A 19325-nucleotide genomic window follows, 5' to 3' on the forward strand; every position below is an offset into this window, starting at 1 on the left:
TTAGAATGCAATTTCATGTGTTTACCAAAATATATCTCTACTCATGATTCAATAATTATATTTCTAGGAGTCTTCTATCTTGAGTAATTTATCTCCCAATTCTGAAGCATAAAATTAAACGTGTATACATGATGGACAAGAGAAAATATTGTCTTCATGAAGAATTGGTTACAGCAAGTCATAAAGCAAAAGGAAAATTTATGGTTTCTTCCATGCAAGAGTACTAATGATTCCCAAATTTGACAAGCATCATATAATAAGGGAAAATTTTAGGCCAGCCTTAATCTAAAACAGATACAAATTTCTTTAAACAAAACCAAGCAATATGAATTCAAGAACACATAAAAACAGAAAAAAAAATAACGATCTAGTTAAGATAATAAAGAAATGCAAAGTTGGTTTAACATTTGACAATCATTCAGCATAATTCATTGTATTAACAGAATAAAAGAAAATAAACAAATGATTATCTCAATACTAAAATGATTAAAACCATTGTTGGAAAAAATTTTCATGAACTAGGAATAGAAAAAAATGTGTCTTGTGGAAAACTTCAATATCAGGCACAAAGCACACAATAATACCTAGAAATAACACTGTTGTCTACTCCATTGATCTGAAATGTAGCCCAGAAGGCAAAAACAATGTCAAGAAAAATTTTTAAAAATGTAAACATAGAGTAGAAGGATATGGGATTCACAAGACCTAATTTGGAAGGATTTTAGAGGTTAACTAGGTGAGTGGTTAGCAAAAAACCCATCCCAAAATATTTAAAACCGAATCTTGAAATAATTTACCTGATCTACAATAGCTTCACTGACTGACTGAACAGACTACTGCTTTTGAAGAAGGAAAGAAAAAAAATCCAACACTCAGAAATGCAAAATTTATGGTGTCTACAGTTCAATCAAAGATTACTAGATAGGCAAAGAAGCACAAAACATAAATTATAACTGGAAGAAATTGAAATCAATATAAATAGACTCAGAAATTACCTAGTTGATGGAATTAGAAGAAAATAACTTTAAAAGGGCCAGTATAAATATGCTCAAGGATATAAAGAAAAATATGAACAGAATAAAGAGATAAATGGAATATATTTGAAAAAACGAAAAGAAATTTCTAGAGATAAAAAATATAACATTAGAGAGATTATTAGTGGAATATAGTACAGATTAGACACTACAAAAGAAATGATCAATCAACTTGATGGGGTAGGAGGGGCAAATCTCTAAATGGAAGTATAGAGACAAAAATACAAAATGAAAAATTGAGCAGAGTCCCAGTGATATGTAGGATAACATCAATTGGTCAAACACATATGTAATTGGAGTCCTAGAAGAAAAGGAAAAAAGAGAGGTATAGAAAAAATATATTTTAAGAAATAGTGACCAAAATTTTCCAAATTTGATCAAAAATATTAACATAAATAATCAAGAAGCCCTGCAAACCTCAAGCAAGATAAATTAAAAGAAAATCACAATAAGGCATATCACAATCCATACTGGAAATTTGTCATAAATAAAAACTCTTTTGGCACCCATAGATATAAGAAAGATCATAAACACAGGAACTAGGGTAAAAATAACTGAAGATTTCTTATCAGTAGATGAAGGAGTAGAATTTTTAAAGGTCTAAAAGAAAAAACAGCTATCAACATAATTGTTGATATAGGAAAAATCCCTTCAAAAATTAAGGTGAAATAAAGACTTTTTAAAACAAACAAAAGCTGAGAAAATTCATGGTTGGTAGACTTCTACTACAAAAACAAAAAGTTAAAGAAAGTCCTTAACTGAAGGAAAAAGTATTATACAGAAACTCAGTTGTTGAAAAAAAAAAAAGAATAAGGAGTACTATAAGGGTAAATATGTAGAGAAATTAAAATGACCATTTTTCTAACTTTTAAATTTCTTTAAAATATAATTAGACTACCACTTCCAGACCAAATGGAATAACAAGTACCAGATCTAATTGTGTGCCTGAAACAGACAGAAAAACAAACAAAATATGTGAAGTAACAGTTTCCATATATTTCCAGGCATTGCAGGAATGTAATTTCTGTGAGAGGGAAAACGAAGACAGTGGGGCCCTATGTTGCCCTATTTTACTGCCTAAAGATATTTTCCAGTCCACAGGGCAAGGAAGAGGAACACAGGCAAAGCCCAGCAATTTCCATGAGTTTGAGAGGACAAGATAGAAGTCCTGAGAGGACAATATGGCTATTGTTTACAGTACATGATACTAAAGAGGAGGAAGTAACACAAAGAACGAGAGCTCCAGAAACACATACAGGATCTCTTTTGAGTTTTCATGTGAGTATTAAGTGGGGCATGATTGTGAGGACACTATCTGGCTCTGGGAAAAGACCAGCCCATGAGAAGTAGAAGGAAAAGTTCACACATTATCAGGAAATGTCTGTGTTACCACCAGCCACAGTAGAAAATCTCATAATTCATGGGGCATTGCAAAGAGAACTCAGAATGTTATTGGAACAATGTGAGATAAATTAGATTACTCTGATACCATCTGACAAAGCTTAAATGCTAATCTTAAAAGGATAAAATGGTTTTTAAGGAACCTGTTTATCAGAACAAAACTCAAGAGTATTTGTAGAAATACAAGAAATAGCCAGTTTTTAACAACTAAAATTCACAACACCTGCCTTCAAATAAAAAATTACCACGAAACAGAAAAATTCAAATCACCAATGAGGATAAAAACTGAACAATAGAAACAGACCCAGAAATGAAAAAGATGAGGGAATTATTATACATGTACATTCAAAGAATTGTTAGAAATAGATTTCATATGAATAAGAATGTATACAGGCATATCTCAGAGATAATTGTAGGTTCAGTTCCAGACCACTGCAATAAAGTGAATATCACAATAAAGTGAGGCACATGAAATTTTTGGTTTCCTCGTGCATATAAAAATTATGTTTACACTATACTGTGGTCTATTAAGTGTGTGATAGCATTATGTCTAAACAAAGAACAGTGTACATACTTTAATTAAAAAAATACTTTATTGCACAAAATTACTAACCATCATTTGAGATTCAGCGAGTTATTTTTTTGCTGTTGGAGGGTCTTGTAAAAAATGCAATATCTGTCAAGTGCAATAAAGTGAAGCACAGTAAAACAAGGTACAAAAGATTAAGTTTGAGACATGGAAGACATAAAAATGAGGCAATCCAAACTTCTAGAGCTGAAAAATACCATGTCTAAGATGAAAAGTATGCTAAATGAGATTACTAAGAGATAAGACACAGAAGAAGAAAAGAAATGATTAGAACTTGAAGGTGATCATAGCGATTGTCCGAAATGAAGCATAGAGAAAGAAAGCTGTAAACACATATATACACGATAGATTATTAGCAACTGTGGAACAATTTCAAGTGGCCTAGTATATATGTAATTGGCTGAGGTAAAGACAAAAAAAGTATTTAAGAAATAATCTTGAAAATTTTCCAAATTTGATGAATGCTATATACCCATACATCCAAGAATATAAAATACAAAACAAAACAAACTGGAGCACAAGAATCATGAAAAAAACTACATCAAGTTACACCATAATAAAATTGATTAACCAGTGATAAAGATAAAATCTTAAAAGTAGGTAGAGAAAAAAAGACCACTATGTTTAGAAGAACAAATTTAAAGATGACAACTGATTTCTCACTGGAAACAATGCAAACAAGAAGACTGTCAAGGACATAAGAAAAAAAGAATTATCTTCCTGGAATCCTATATGCATCAAAAATGTCCTTTTAACATAAAAGTAAAATCCTTTTTCAGAAATACAAAAACTGAAGAATTCATTACAGCAAACCCACACTAGAAGAAATGTTAAAGTAAGTCCTTGAAGGAAAACAAAAATGATGCCAGGTGGAAATCTGGATCTACGTTAAAGAATGATGGACACTGGAAAGACAAATATGTGAGTAAAGAGTAAATACAAAACTTTTTTTTTATTTTTAATCTCTCTAAATGATAATTAAGTGTTTAAAGCAAAAATAATAACAATATAGAGTGTGACTTAAACATATGAGGAAGTAAAATATACAACAATAATACACAAATGCTAAGAGAGGAGAAAGGGGATATACTATTTTAAGGTTTTTACTATGCGTGCAGTGGTATAATATTTCTTAAAGGTAGACTGTATTGAGTTAAATGTTTATTCTAAACTTAATACAACAAATAAATAAAATAAACAGTTAAATATAATAAGCTAACTGAGGAGATAAGTTGGAATAAAAAATACTCAATCAAAAGTGGCAGAAAAAAAGGAAAAGGAAACAAAAAATGATGGGATAAATGAATAATGATAACAAGGTGATGAACTCCAATATAAACATATCAATCATTATAATAAATGCAATGGTCTAAACACACATTACAATTCAGAGATTGCCAGATTACATCAAAAAGCATGAATTAAAGTGGTATAATAAAATCAATAGTGAATGTGGAGAAAAACAAACACGTACACTGTTGGTGGGAAAGCAAATTGGTGCAGCCACTATAGAAAACAGTACAGAGTTTCCTCAAAATATGAAAAAATAAAACTATCTTATGATTCAGCAACCCCACTTCTGGCTATATATCCAAAGGAATTGAAATCAGGATCTTGAAGAGATCTCTTCACTTTCACATTCATTGCAGCATTATTCACAGTAGCCCAGACATGGATCTAAATGTCCATCAATGAATGAATGGATAAAGAAAATGTGGCACATACATACAATGGAATATTATTCAGCCCTCAAAAAGGTAAGGATATCCCACCATGTGCAACAATGTGGATGACCTGGAGGAGATTATACTAAGTGAAAGAAGCCAGATAGAGGACAAATATTACATATACTACTTATGTGAGGAATCTAAAATACTCAAAATCCCAGAAGCAGAAAGTAGAATGGTGGTTGGTAGGTACTGGGGTGTGGCGGGAGAAAACAGGGAAGTATTAGTCTAGTCAAAGGTTACAAAATTTCAGTTATAAGATGAATAAGTTCTGGAGTTCTAATGTACATCATGGTGACTGTAGTTAACAATACTGCATTGTACACATGAAATTTACTTAGAGAGTAAATCTTAACTGTTCTCACCACAGACACAAAAAACTAGTAACTTTGTGAGGTGATGGATGTTAACTAACTTTATTGTGGTAATTGTTTTACAATATCTATATCTATGTATATAAAATTATCATGTTGTACACTTTAAAAAATTATGAATTATACTTCAGTAAAGCTAAATAAGTGAAATTTAGGAATTGAAGGCCTAACATTTCAGTTATACAAGAAGAATAAGTCCCAGAGATCTACTGTACAGCCTAATGCCTATAGTTAACAATACTGTACTTTATAGTTAAAATTTTGCTAAGAGAGATCTTATGTTGAGTGTTCGTATCACAAAAAAGTAGTAATGAAAGGACAGGAAGAAACTTTTGGGGGTAATGGATATGTTTATGACGTAGATTTTGGTGACAGTTTCATGGCTGTATAATTATCTTCAAATGCATTAAGTTATATAAACTAAATATATACAGATTTTGTGTGTCAATCATACCTCAATACAATTTTTTTTTGAAAAAAGATTAAAGCCCCACATTTAACAAAAATTTAAACCACGTCAAAGTAAATTTGATTAGGAAAATTTATTGTATTTATTATCTCAAAAATAGTATAACATTTAATGAATATTTTGAATGAAAACATTAAATGTAAAAAAGAAGTATATTGATATGGTAAAATGTTACAAAATAGTTTAATAAAGTGGAAAATAAAGGTTATAGAGCAATTAAACATTAAATAAAAACAATAATGGAAATAAAATGAGAAACTAAAAAACAAAACAAAACAATCCAATATGGTACGGAAGAGTGGGAAAAGGAGAAAATATAGATAAAATAAATATAACAAGTAACAAGATAGTAGATATAGAGCCATTTAAATAAATACATTGCATGTAAATGATCTAAGGACTCCCCTAAAAGGCCAATATTGCCAGAATGAACCACAATCCAGACCCAATTATTTGCTGTCCACAAGGAATCCACTTTAAATATAAAGACACAGATTGCTTAAAAGTAGAAGGATGGAGAAAAGATACACAACGCAAACAGTAATTACAAGGAAACTGAAGTAGTCATATCAATACCTGACTCTGAAGACTTCAGAATAAGGAATATTACCAAGGATAAAGACAAACACATCAGAATGGTAAAGAGCTTAACCATTAAGAAAACACAAGTCTGTTTGCACTTAATTTTTGAGCTTTAAAACACATGGAGCCAAATGTTTCTTCCTATCAAATTAGATTTCCAAACTAATTTGAAAACTTATATGCACACCAAAACCTGCATATGAATGTTCACAGAAACTTTGTCCTTTATTACCAAAAAAAAAAAAAAGGAAGCAACTAAGATGCCCTTCAAGAGATAAATGGAAAAATGAGCTAAGGTTCTTACTGTGAAAATTAATAAACAGAAACCTCATTTGAAATGGAATCAGGAGGCCAGAAGGGTGAGCTCTCCTGCCCTATGTGGATAACAAAGCCCAACAGGAAGAAGAAAGACTTCCTCTTTTTGACCAGCAAGAAGCTCAGCCAATGAGAGACTGTCACAGCTCAGCCAATGAAAAACCACTATGCTTTGAACTCCCAATGACATCCAATGACTTTTTGTTTACAATAGCCCTCCCAACTTTCTCTTTCCCTGTATAAGATTTTCTTCTCCCCTTGCTGCTCAGGACTTTCAAGTGACTTGCCATGGTTGCAGACCCCAAATTACAATTCTTTGCTGATCTTGAATGAACTCATTTTTTGCTGGAGAAATAAGACCTATTTGTTTATGGTCTACAATACACAGAATGGAATACTATATGCCATGATAAAAAAAAAGAATGACCTATTAATCCATGCAATGACATGAATCTTAAATGCATATTGCTAAATGAAATACGGCAGTTGAAAAAGCTACACGCTGTACATACTGTATACACTGAATTTATGATGTTCTGCAAAAGGCAAATCCATAGACAAAGAAAACACAATAGTGGTAGCTAGGGGTTTGTGGAGGGGAAAGTGGTCAACTGCAAAGGAAACCTTTTATGGTGATGGAACTGTACGGTACCAAAGTCTGCAGTTTGTGTTATGAATCCAGACTCATAAACGCTCACATTCTTGATTCCGATAACTTTACGTTCGAGAACTTACCCTGAGAAAGCAACCAGAAATTTTTAGGACATATTTATATAAATTATTTTAAGACACACATTTTCAATTAAGGAAAAAATACTTTACATTTTCTACAATGTGGGAACAATTATTTTTTTATGTTTATAAATTGGAACATAATGCAACTATTAAAAGTCAAGTTTACAAGTAATATGTAACAATGAAGTGAAATGTTCATGACTCATGTTTAGAGAAAATACGCATTTAAAAAAACTACATAAACAGTCTGATCCCATTTGCTAAGATAGATTTATGAAGTAAATATAGGGAAATTAGAGAAGTAAACATCTCCTATCATATTGATGATTTGAGCCTGGATGTTTCAGAAGATGATAATGATGACATTAGTAGAGCTGCTATGTACTGTAAAGGAAAATTTAGGGAAAATGTGTTCATTTTTGAGATACTAAATTTGTGGTGCAGTGGTGTCTTATGATACATTTTGGAATCTTAAAATCAGAGCTGTAACTTAGGGCTCTGTCTAATAAAGGAGTAAAGTCATTTGATTGTATTGAGTCACCCAGCAGATCTTAAGGAGAAAATAAATTCCAAATAACAGATTTTTAGAGATTACCTACGAGAAAAAGGTAGAGATTATCTTCATGAAGCGATATCATGGAAAGGTACTGGGAAGAATTTGCCAAAATGTGCTCTAAACTCATGTGTCTGGGAATAGGTGAAGAATCAGCTTAGCTCTAATCATAAATTCAAAATGTTCCAACCTGTGGAAGACGCATCATGGTAGAGTAGGAGATCATTAGACAAGGGGTTAGAAGATATGTCTCTAAACAGGAGTACAATCTGAGTCAAGCAATTAATTCTTCAAGAGCTCTTCCAACCTATCTATACACTTAAGATGTTGAGCTAGTTGATTTCTGGTGTCCATACCAGCATCAAAATTCTATGTGATAATAAGAAGAAATTTCTTTCTTTACCCTTTTATCTTCTGTCCTTGAATGTAGAATAACCTCAGAAGAGGATAAAATCGGAGCTTCACTTGACAGAATTTTTTTGCAAATTATTTAAAGTCCCTTCGCTAGAATCTACTTTGTAGGATGCAGTGTTTCTATTGTAAAACAGCTCTGACTGCCTACCCTAGAATCCTTGCCTTTGAAACCAAGCATGTGGCTCCTCTAGAACTCTCAAAATATCGAGATGTTTGCCCTGCTGTATAGTATGCAGAGGCACAAAATGGCTCCTCGTTAATTTTGACGCTCCCAGTGGCCCTGTTCTAAAGCTCTCCTGAAGCAGAAAGGACCAGCCAACAAAAGTATTCATTGCTTTCCTTTCTACCATATTATGTTTTCTCTAACAGGACAAAGCATTTCCACCAGTTCTGCTGCTTTGTCCATTTGTGAAATCCTCAAGGTGATGCCCTATAATTCTCGTAAGCAAACAAACTCTCTCTTATGTAATCAGCCCTAATGAAGGTGATTTCTGCTATTACAACTCTCCTCTGGGTCTCTTGGTCGCTACAATCCAGTGATATCAAGTCACTAATTAGCTTCTATTGTGATGGCTTTTCTTATATCTATGTGCTGAGGACAATAATACTTCAAAGTTTAAATGGTGAAGACTGAAAGTCTGGAAAGACATGTGCTCCCTATATTTACTCCCATCCAATGGATCCTGAAGAATGTTATTTCTCCTGGTAGGTGCAGATATTAAAGGCTAGGGGCAGGAAGAGTGCTGTTTTTCCTCAGCTTCCTAATTCAGTCAGAAAAGGGAACAGAGAGAGGCAATTATCCTCAACTCTTTCAATTAATCTTTGAATATTCTGTGTCCATTTTGCCTATTAATTGCTGTCAAAATGTCTAACTCTGAGAAGTGATTGATGGTCATATTTCTTTGATAAAACCGGAATGGGTTTACTCTTCTGATTGAATATACTTTTATCTCAACACAATCTTTTGTAATTTTATCATTGAAGTCAAACTTGCTTTTTTTTGGGTCATGTTTCAAAAACCAGAGAATTATACAATACTCGAGTTTAGGAGGGAGAATTTTCCCCTTTTTCAAAAGAGAAATAGAGCACTTTGAAGGGTGTGTAATTTGCCTAAAATTGCAAAGTTATTTAACGAGGTAGCATGAGAATAGATATATTCTATAACTCAAGCTAGTACCTCTCTTTATAGTCCATGATGCCTTTGGCTATCATCCACTGATTTGGACTTCAGGCTATTTTAAAGCTTATAATTTAGAATGACCTTTGTTAATTCATGACAAGAAAACATTAATATGAATAACTTATGAAAATCAAAATATCCTGCTGGATATATATTCTACTTGTGAAAAAAAGAGAATACATATGATCACTATCTTTTATAATCTTATTACTAGTATGATAAATTCATTATATTGTTATTGTGCAAAATATTTGACTCAATTATTTGATGATCATACATTACACATCTCTGAGAAGGAAGGAAAAACTTGCTTCTACACTTGGAATGAAGGGAAAGTGAGATGAAGGAAAGAAAAGCCTAAATATCCCCTAAACATGATTTTGATAGAATGATACGTTTTTCCTGATACCTCAATGTCTTTACAGACCCCAAATCATATAACAATCACTATCATTGGTGATACTTCCTAAAAAAATATTCTTTCTAATTTTTAAAAGAAAAGTTATATGAAATTGTAGTAGATTACGTTGCTGAGGCTTTCCTTTGAGAACAATGTTTAAATCCCTGAAGAATTCCATCCATACGTCTGGACCTGTCAGATGTGGTAGAGATGCAAGGAAGCATTTTCTTAGTGTATGTATGTAAATATCCAATACTTGAAGCTGCAATAGACACTAGGAAATAATCCCCCTCAGTTACCCTTAGTGACATATGATTGGTTTTAATTTCTAGAGGTCTCTGAAAGTTATTTGTAATCTTTTAGTTGACTGAAAACAGAAGCGATATAGCAACAGTTAGACTAAATTCTTTGCAAAATTGTGAAACAGGAGATTTCATTTTTAGCATTTCATACTTTTTACCTATTCTTTTGTTTCTTTTAGATTCCTGACTCTTCAAGAGCTCCCTCAGCTACCTGGGACCTACATGAGGATACAGCATCTTGTCCTATCTCGCCTCTTTGAAGACAGTCCATCTTGGCTACAGATACACTGAGTCTACTTCCTTCTTATCTAAAAGTAAAATTCTTTATGATTCATCTCTTCAGAACCAGGTATGTTTTCTTAGGAGATATAGAAGTAACAACTAAATTTTATGACTATAGATAGGATATCTCCACACTTTCCATTTCATCTTAGGTGACAGCATTTTTGTCAGTATTTTTCTGAAGACCACATGCCAGCATTTGTCTCCATAGTGACTGTTATATCTCTGATCTGGATTATGTTGGGAGGGTGAAAGGAGTGGCAATGCTGGAAAGCTTGTGAAAGGTGTATCTCTGAACTGGTAGATTTTGCCGGCCACTGTAAACTATACTCTTACTTAGTCACTTCATCCACCAGTCATTATATGCAAATAGAAGTATTGGTGAAAGATTTATTTGACAGAATTTCAAATAGAAGGGACCTGAGAGTCACCTAGAACAACCGTGTGTGCATGCTTTAATTTACCATCAAAATAATGTATGAGTCAGATCACATCATCTTTAGGCATGTAAAATTATCAGAAAATAATTACTTATTCTGATCTGAAAGAATACATTATTAGGAACATTTTCATATATTTAGTCACTACAATTGATTACAGATTTCTCATTTACAGAATTGTTTAAGAAACATTTTCAGTGTCTCTTTGAGGATAATATTATTCTCAATATTTAATATTTGAGGATCGGGAGGCCTGAAAGGCAGATGACCTGTTCAGTGTGATACAGGTGCCGGATGACACAATTATGATCTTAACATAGAATTTTTTTATTCTAATAGCTTTATGTTTTCTCTACAGTATAGTAATTTTATTTGGTGTTAAAAGACAGACCATTTCAACTAAAAAGGAATGTGCTAGGGATTAAGGGGAAATGAGGATCTACCAACCTCTCTAAATGAACAAGGGATTATGAATATTAGTAAATGATCTTCAGGGAGGCAAGTTATAAACCTAACTAGTCTATCACCAGTGCATAGCACAGTGAGCTGGGAAAAGCAGCCATTTACACACTTACAGAGTAAATGAACTAAAAAATAATGCATTTATATTAGAAGTAAAGGATTTTTACTTAGAGGATATTTATTCAGAGTTTCTATTGCTCATCACTTCGATTAAATCAATTTGCCCAATATTTTCCTCCATGGAAAGTAGGACCTTTCTTTTTCTGGGCATCCCGAGAAGTCAATGACAATGGAAGAATACAACTTTGCGGAAGACTCATTGGGAGGATGATTCTTGTAATGATTTTCTCATATAATTGGATTAGGTATTTTGTTTCTAAAACACTAGAAAGTCTGCTCTGCTCGCAAATGCCTCTTGCTGCCCCTTTCTGTTGTAGCTATAGGTCTCCCTGGGAGACTCATTCCCTCTGCTTAAGGCTTTGTTCTTTCTAATAGCGTACATATGAACCTCTATTAGTTGCTTTTGTGGGATATTATTTCCTTTCCTCTATCTAGGGATTCAATGCAGTATTTATGTCAAGGGGTCTAAGAGTAAGGGTGTTTCCCAGGGATGAGAGGTGGGTGCCTGGAGTTAACCTGGTAACAAGAAGCTGTCAAAAAATGATGAGGAGGGGAGTAACCCACTGAAGAGAATGTGGTGGCTCCTCAAAGACAAACTTGTTCCATTGTATAATTTTACCTGTAGCCCATTCTGACTTCAAACTCTACTTGCTAACCTCTTCTGAAAATCGTGGAGTCATAGTTTTGATAATCTGTGATAACGCGTGAATTAAATTTTTGGGTGGGTTTTCTAAAGAAGTGGAGATTTGAAATATAGGGATGAGTCCCTAAATTTGGTTCGTAGGAATTAAAGTTATTCATCACAGCCGTGTCGCGATGCATAAACTCCTCGGTGAAACTCAAGGAGACTCTAGGCAATTTGAATTATGATCTAAGAAGATGTTAACATCAAAAATTTCAGGTGATTAGAAATCAGTAATCACTCTCTCCCAAGACCTGTAGAGAAAGATTCTTCAAAAGCGGATGCTTCTTTTCATTTCACCTTTTATTTTACTTATTCACCACACAACTTTTCTAAGTTCTAGAAGCTTATAAAGGTAAAAATAACATAAAAGGGAGAAAGTTCTGATAAAATAGAATGTAGAATAACTGAGTAGAAAAGAAAAAACATTTTTCTCATGGTCTGAATTTCTTGTTATGAATACTCTCGTACAATATAATTATAATTTTTAAAATCTCCACCAAATCAAATAAAGTATCAATCATAATTCAATAATATGTCTATGGGTATTAACACCAATAGCTGATTTAAAGAAGCTTAGTATCTTCAAGAAATACTTGAAAGAAAAAATGCACTAGATTCCTTCATGTAATGGAACTCCATGTAAAGCTGAATCACAGCTCTAGGAAGAGTTCCAATAACCTCTGGAACTTTTGGTTTTGCTATGGTTTTGTATTTCAGTTTCTATAACTTGTAAATGGATAGAGAAGGAGATAAAGACCTAATCACTCAAGGCAAGGATTCCTCCTATGAGCTCTCTCACACAGTGTAATACCGTCTCTTTCTCTCCTGTTTTAATTTTTATAAATATATAGCATACACACAAAAGTGCACAAAGCAGAATTGCACATCTAGATCAGTTTTCACAAAGTGAACACTCCCATGTAATTATCTACCACGTCAAGAAACAGAATATTACCACAACTTCAGAGCTCCTTTCTGTCCCCTTATTGTTCCTATTCCCCTTCAAGGATAACCACTCTTGGAGCTTTTTTAACACTATAGCCTAATTTCTCCTATTTTTGAAATTTATTTAAATATATTAATACAGTATACATCCTTTTGTATCTAACTTTTTTTGGTCAACATTAAATTTGTGAAATTATCTTCCTCTGTATTGAACATTCAAAAACATTTTCTTATATCATTTATTTTAGAAAAAATGATTTAGATTTTGTCTCTAAATTCTTAGACCTGAATTTCTGTAATATCAAAAAAACTTTTTAAATATTCAATTTCATTTGTAAATTAGTTGATTACATTCCTTAAATTCATGTAATTGGATATACCAATTGGTCAAACACCTTGACACTCTCCCCTCCATCCTTTAGTAGTTTTGTTATGCTGTCTATATAATTTTTAATGATGCATGAAAATTGAGACACACAAATATAAGTAGAAATTAGATTCCCTAAGGATTGAAGCGGAATTGGGAAATCAAATTCATGTGCAGTTCATCAATTGATATCTGTTTCTCTCCTATACAGGTTACTGAAGATAAGTCCGTTTCAAATTCAATGAATGAAACAAATCAATCTCGAGTGACTGAATTTGTGTTGCTGGGACTCTCTAATTCCCAGGAGCTCCAACCTTTCTTATTTGTCATATTTTCACTACTGTACCTAGCAATACTGCTGGGAAACTTTCTCATCATCCTCACTGTGACCTCAGATTCCCGCCTTCATACCCCCATGTACTTTCTACTTGCAAACCTCTCTTTTATAGATATATGTGTTGCCTCTTTTGCCACCCCAAAAATGATTGCAGATTTTCTGGTTGAGCGCAAGACTATTTCTTTTGAAGCCTGTCTGGCCCAGATTTTCTTTGTTCATCTTTTCACTGGAGGCGAAATGATGCTCCTTGTGTCCATGGCTTATGACCGTTATGTTGCTATATGCAAACCGCTCCACTACCTGACAATCATGAACTGGCATGTGTGCGTTACTCTGGTCCTCGTCCCATGGTGTGTTGGCTTCATCCATACTACTAGCCAGTTGGCATTTACTGTTAACTTGCCTTTTTGTGGTCCAAACCAGGTAGATAGTTTTTTCTGTGACCTCCCTCTAGTGACCAAGCTGGCCTGTATAGACACTTATGTTGTCAGCCTACTAATAGTTGCAGACAGTGGCTTTCTTTCCATGAGTTCCTTCCTCCTCTTGGTTGTCTCCTACACTGTGATATTTGTCACAGTCAGGAATCACTCCTCTGCTAGCATGGCAAAGGCCCGTTCCACATTGACTGCTCACATCACAGTGGTCACACTATTCTTTGCACCATGTAACTTCATCTATGTGTGGCCCTTTAGCAGTTATTCAATTGACAAAGTCCTTGCTGTGTTCTACACCATCTTTACTCCCATTTTAAATCCCGTTATCTACACCCTAAGGAACAAGGAAGTGAAGGCAGCTATGTCAAAACTGAAGAGTCGGTATCTGAAGTCGGTATCTGAGGCCAAGTTTCTGCAGCCATAAGAAATGTTCTTTTCCTGGAAACAAAGTAAACTTACTGAACTGTTACCACTACAGCCTTGTCTCTAGACGTTTACAAATGGAAGCTCTGTAATGTTAAACCAAATCATTTTGACCAGTGGGAAGGGTTGAGTAACTTGAATTAAAGGTTAATGGTAATAATAAAAAGCACAATGAATTTCAGCAATTTTAATCTTCTCTTCCTTCCATTGTGTTTTAGTTGTCCTTTTGACTTTCTTTCCTCTTTAATTCTTAAAATTTAAAGTCATTTTAAGATAAAGGTTACTGGCTTTGAAGTCAATGGCACAATGTTATTTACTGATAAAGTGTAATACATTGGGCCTTCTGTGGGTGGAAAATGTATTGTTCATACCCCAACCAATGGAATGATTTTTACTGTATGTGTATAAGACAATACATTTTTTAAATCAATTTTTTAAATTGGGAGAATATTGATGTGTATTTACTGTTTTGCCCAGTTTTATGTTCACTCTCCCGCTATCACAGGAGAGTATTTTGAATTCTCTTCTGACTAGTTGTTTGGTGACTCATAGGATTGCTAGTTTTCCTGCACCAAGTCTGTTCTTCAGTGCAAACTTCCCTGCCACTTGGGTTTTATGGACAAGGCAATCCGATTAAATGGAGGTATTCATGAGAAGTAAGGTACATTATGTGGATTCACTAGCAAGGCTGAATAGATGAGTCCGATGCTAACTCTTAGGGTTCTGGAGAAAAACTCTGAATTCATCAACAGAGCACTACCCACTGTCTGAAAAGCAGATGCTAGGATGCTACTGGGCTTTATTCGGAAGTGAGTTCCTGATCATGGGTTAGCAAGTGACTAAGACTTTCCATAATTTAACAACTCACAATTTCTATCAATCCGGGCACCAAACCATCATAAATTGTAACTGGTGCATCTGGGATTAGGCTGAAGCAGGTCCAAAGGCACCAGAAATCTGTTTGAACAGTTATTCCTGGATACCACATCATCTACTTATGTCACATCAACACTTCTGCTTCAGCTCAAATATATGTCCTCATAGTAGGTTTGCTATGACTAGTTGGCAGAAGAAGAAAAACTCAATTTTGGTTCACAGGTTGTACCTTACTCCATTTGGGAATATGCCAACAAACGGGTTACTGCTACGTTATAGGCCCATTCAAGGTGACCAGCTATTACACTGGTGAGGGATAACCCCTTTAATGGGAATAGCCTTGAACATTTTACTTGATTATCAATTTTGGATGGAGAATCGGCCTTAGGTAAAAATAGACATGAATTCCTGGATAGTGTAAAATGGTTTGGTTGGTTTATTACAGTCTATAGCAGAACAGAGAAAGGGGGTGTGGAGAAGAAAAATGAGGACAGAAGTAGATGAATGAACGCAAAGTTTGTGGATCTTAGTTCTTACATCAATGCCCACCATACACCATCCTCCACTGAGAAGGCAATCAAGATCTAGGGAAAGGATAATCTATCTGTCAGCCAACATTTTTGTTGTATCAACTCCATGCTTACATAATGGACATGTGAATGAAACAGCTATGGAAGCAGGAACTTAGGCTATGGATATGCCCCAAAACAGTGGACTCCCTTTCATTAGGTTTTTCTCACTACTGCCACAGCTGCTCGTAAAACTTTACCTGCGAGCAGAAGAGATTGACGTTGAAAACTTGTCATTCGGTGTCAAGTCAATTACACCAGATCACTTCCTCCACAGAGGTGATAGTGATTTGTCTTTATTGGAATTGATTTCTACTTCAGATATGAGTTTTCCTTCTCTGCTTGCAACCTTTCTCCCAGGATCACTATCTTAGGACTTAGAGAGTGTCCAATTTATGGATATGAGATTCCACAAAGATTGTCTCTGGCATGGCACACATTTTATGGTGAAAAGATTGTGGCAATAGGCACAGGACCATGAGATCCAATTTTGCTGAATGATTCTAGTCTCAAAAAACAATTGAATACCCAATTAAAGGCTCAGAAAAGAGACTAGAATCGTGGTTACACGTTGCTTGGAGACAATGAACTCCAAGATGTGACTTATGCATTGTATAGTTAATACGTAATGCTGTGTTATCAATAGCTAAAATATGCATTCTAGGAAATAAGGAGTAGAATTAAGATTGTCCTTTCTTTCTATCATTCTTGGTGATCCACTTGTGACTCTTTTGCTTCCTGTCACTGCAGTTCCGGGGTTGGCTGGATTGAAGATTTTGATTGCCAGAGGAACAACACTTCCTTTAGGGAACACAATATGATTTCCACTGAACAAAAGCTTTGACTACTACCTGGCCAAATTGGAATCTTCATGCTGATGGAACAGAAGCCGAAAAAAAAGAAGAGTCACTTTACTGGCGAAACCAATGACTTGGTTAATATGAAGAGCTAAAGTTGATGTTATATAATGCAGACTGTAAAGAATATAACTGAAATTTAAGAGATTCACTGAGGTGTCTCTTGGTGCTTCCCTGTCCAGTGAAACAGTAAACAGTTGCAAGAACCGTACTGACCATGCCTCAATGACAAAGGTTTAAATCTCTGATCAGGCATTTAACCAGGACCAGCTGAAGTAATGATCAAGGATGAAAGTAATCTAGCATGGATGATAAAGGAAGGAAGGGATGGATTTAAATTACAGACTTAATCAGTTACAGTATTGCACTATAATTTATTCCAGCAACCCTCCTGTGATCTTTTTTTCTTCTTAATATATGATCAATCATCACCTTGAAGAGCCAGTGGCAGAGGGAACTTATTGTGAGGCACAAGCAGATCTTAGCAATGCAAGGGGTAGCAAAGATTTTTGAGGTACAGAACCACAACTTCTTGCTTCACCTGATTTCAACATAGTGGAGAGTTTTATGCGTATAACCAGTTTTCTACGTCAAGTACATGACATAGAATATCTCTGCTTTGCTGTGTCAGGGCTAATTCTAAAGCCAGGGAAATATGCTCAGCTGCACAGGCATAGCCAGAACTAGGAAACAGTTAACACCCCTGGAGGCAACCCTCAACCAGTGGTGGTTGGGAGTCAGTGGGTAAATATCTAGGCTACTATGAGGTACATTGAATCTGGTTCATCTGAGGCTTCTAGGAACATTGAGGCTCAGTTCCTCTAGCTGTAACTAGCTCATTAATAAACTCCTTATAGGTTTTCTTCTTCCATGTTTTACTTTTACAACTTCTCCACTCCTCCCTACAGGGATTACATCCTAAATATATTACCTTCACCCAAGACGATGGCTTAGGTGGTTCTGCTTTTGGAGAAAACTAAACTAAGTTATTTTATAATATAAACCTGAATATTAATTTGTTTTTGTTACTTCTCACCATTTTGATGGGTAGTACTTTTATTATTTATGTTGAAATGTTGCCTAATTTCCATTTCTAGATTTTTTTCTTTGGCCTTTAACAGTACTTCTCATTTTTCTTTATGCATGAACATTTTTCCAGTTATATATATATTTTTTATTTCTAGTGTAAATGTATTGTGGTCACAGGACAAACTTTCTTGACTATTTCTTTATTTTCTGATACTATAAAATGCTCTAGGCTTATCCTGTATTTCCTGCCCCAGTTTTAGAATCAGCCATTTCTCCAAGGACCAGCTCTGGTTCCTTTTAGTGAAGATGGTATTTAGAAACCAAGATCTGAGCACTGTGTGTGCTTGTGGATTCTAGGATGCCTTTGTTTTTATTCCCTTTAAGCAGACAGAGCTAGGTAATATATGTATTATACTAATCCATGCATACACATCTATCTATCATTGTTTCTGTATCAATCCATCTATATCTATATTAAGATAAACCTTAGTTCATACTAATGTCTCTGACTCTAATTCAGTACCACAAGGGTCATTCTAGCCTTCCTTCCTTTCTTGTTTATCTGCAATTTACCTAACTAATAGTGAAAATTCTGACTCCCATTATCTGCCATCCAGTAACTTATTTGTTCCCAGCTTTATTGAGGTATAATTTACAAATAAAAATTGTATATATCTACAGTGTACAACATGATGTTTTGATATACATAATTCATTGTGAAATGATTACCACAATCAAGCTAATTAACATTTCCATCACCTCACATAGTTATCATTTTTTTTAATGGTGAAAACATTTAAGATCTACTCTCTTAGCAAATTTCAGTTGTTTAGTACAGTATTATTAACCACAGTCACCCTGCTATATATGAAATATTTAGAATTCATTCATCCTAAATAACTGAAATTTTGTATCCTATGATCAACATCTCCCCATTCCCCCATCCTCAGCCCCTGGCAAACACCATTCTACTCTCTGCTTCTATGAGTATAGCTTTCTAAGATTCCACATATAAGTGATATCATGCAGTATTTGTCTTTCTGTGTCTTGCTTATTTAACTTTGTATAATGTCTTCCCAGTTCATCCATGTTGTTGCAAATGGCAGGATTTCCTTCTTTTTTAAGGCTAATATTTCATTCTATGTATACACTACATTTTCTTTTTCCATTCATCCATCAGTGGACACTTAGATATTATTCATACGTGGCTATTGTGAATAATACTGCAATGGACATAGATGTGCAGATACCTTTTTGAGATCCTGATTTCAATTCTTTTGGATATATTCCCAGAAGTGGGATTGCTGGATCATATGGTACTTCTATTTTTAATCTTTGAGAAAACTTCATTGTGTTTTCCTTAATGGCTGTAACAACTTACCTACTCGCTAATAGTACAAAGGGGTTTGCTTTTCTTTATACCA

The 19325-nt window shown here is 34.3% G+C and overlaps 1 protein-coding gene and 1 long non-coding RNA gene across 3 annotated transcripts in view; one reads left to right on the forward strand and one right to left on the reverse strand.

Annotated features, from left to right (window-relative positions):
* LOC131405885 (uncharacterized) overlaps positions 1-19325 on the reverse strand; it is a 103528-nt gene that overhangs the window by 76519 nt on the left and 7684 nt on the right. The window lies entirely within an intron of this gene.
* On the forward strand, positions 13603-14571 carry LOC131405868 (olfactory receptor 4K15-like). The gene has a single exon (XM_058541107.1). The coding sequence runs from the start codon at positions 13618-13620 to the stop codon at positions 14569-14571; it is 954 nt and encodes a 317-aa protein (XP_058397090.1). The 5' UTR covers positions 13603-13617.

This window comes from Diceros bicornis, chromosome 5, assembly GCF_020826845.1.
Source record: "Diceros bicornis minor isolate mBicDic1 chromosome 5, mDicBic1.mat.cur, whole genome shotgun sequence".
NCBI classification, from domain to species: Eukaryota; Metazoa; Chordata; class Mammalia; order Perissodactyla; family Rhinocerotidae; genus Diceros; species Diceros bicornis.

Bases quoted from the DNA above. Each gene is read 5' to 3' on its own strand.
- LOC131405868 (XM_058541107.1), top strand. From the start codon at position 13,618: ATGAATGAAACAAATCAATCTCGAGTGACTGAATTTGTGTTGCTGGGA.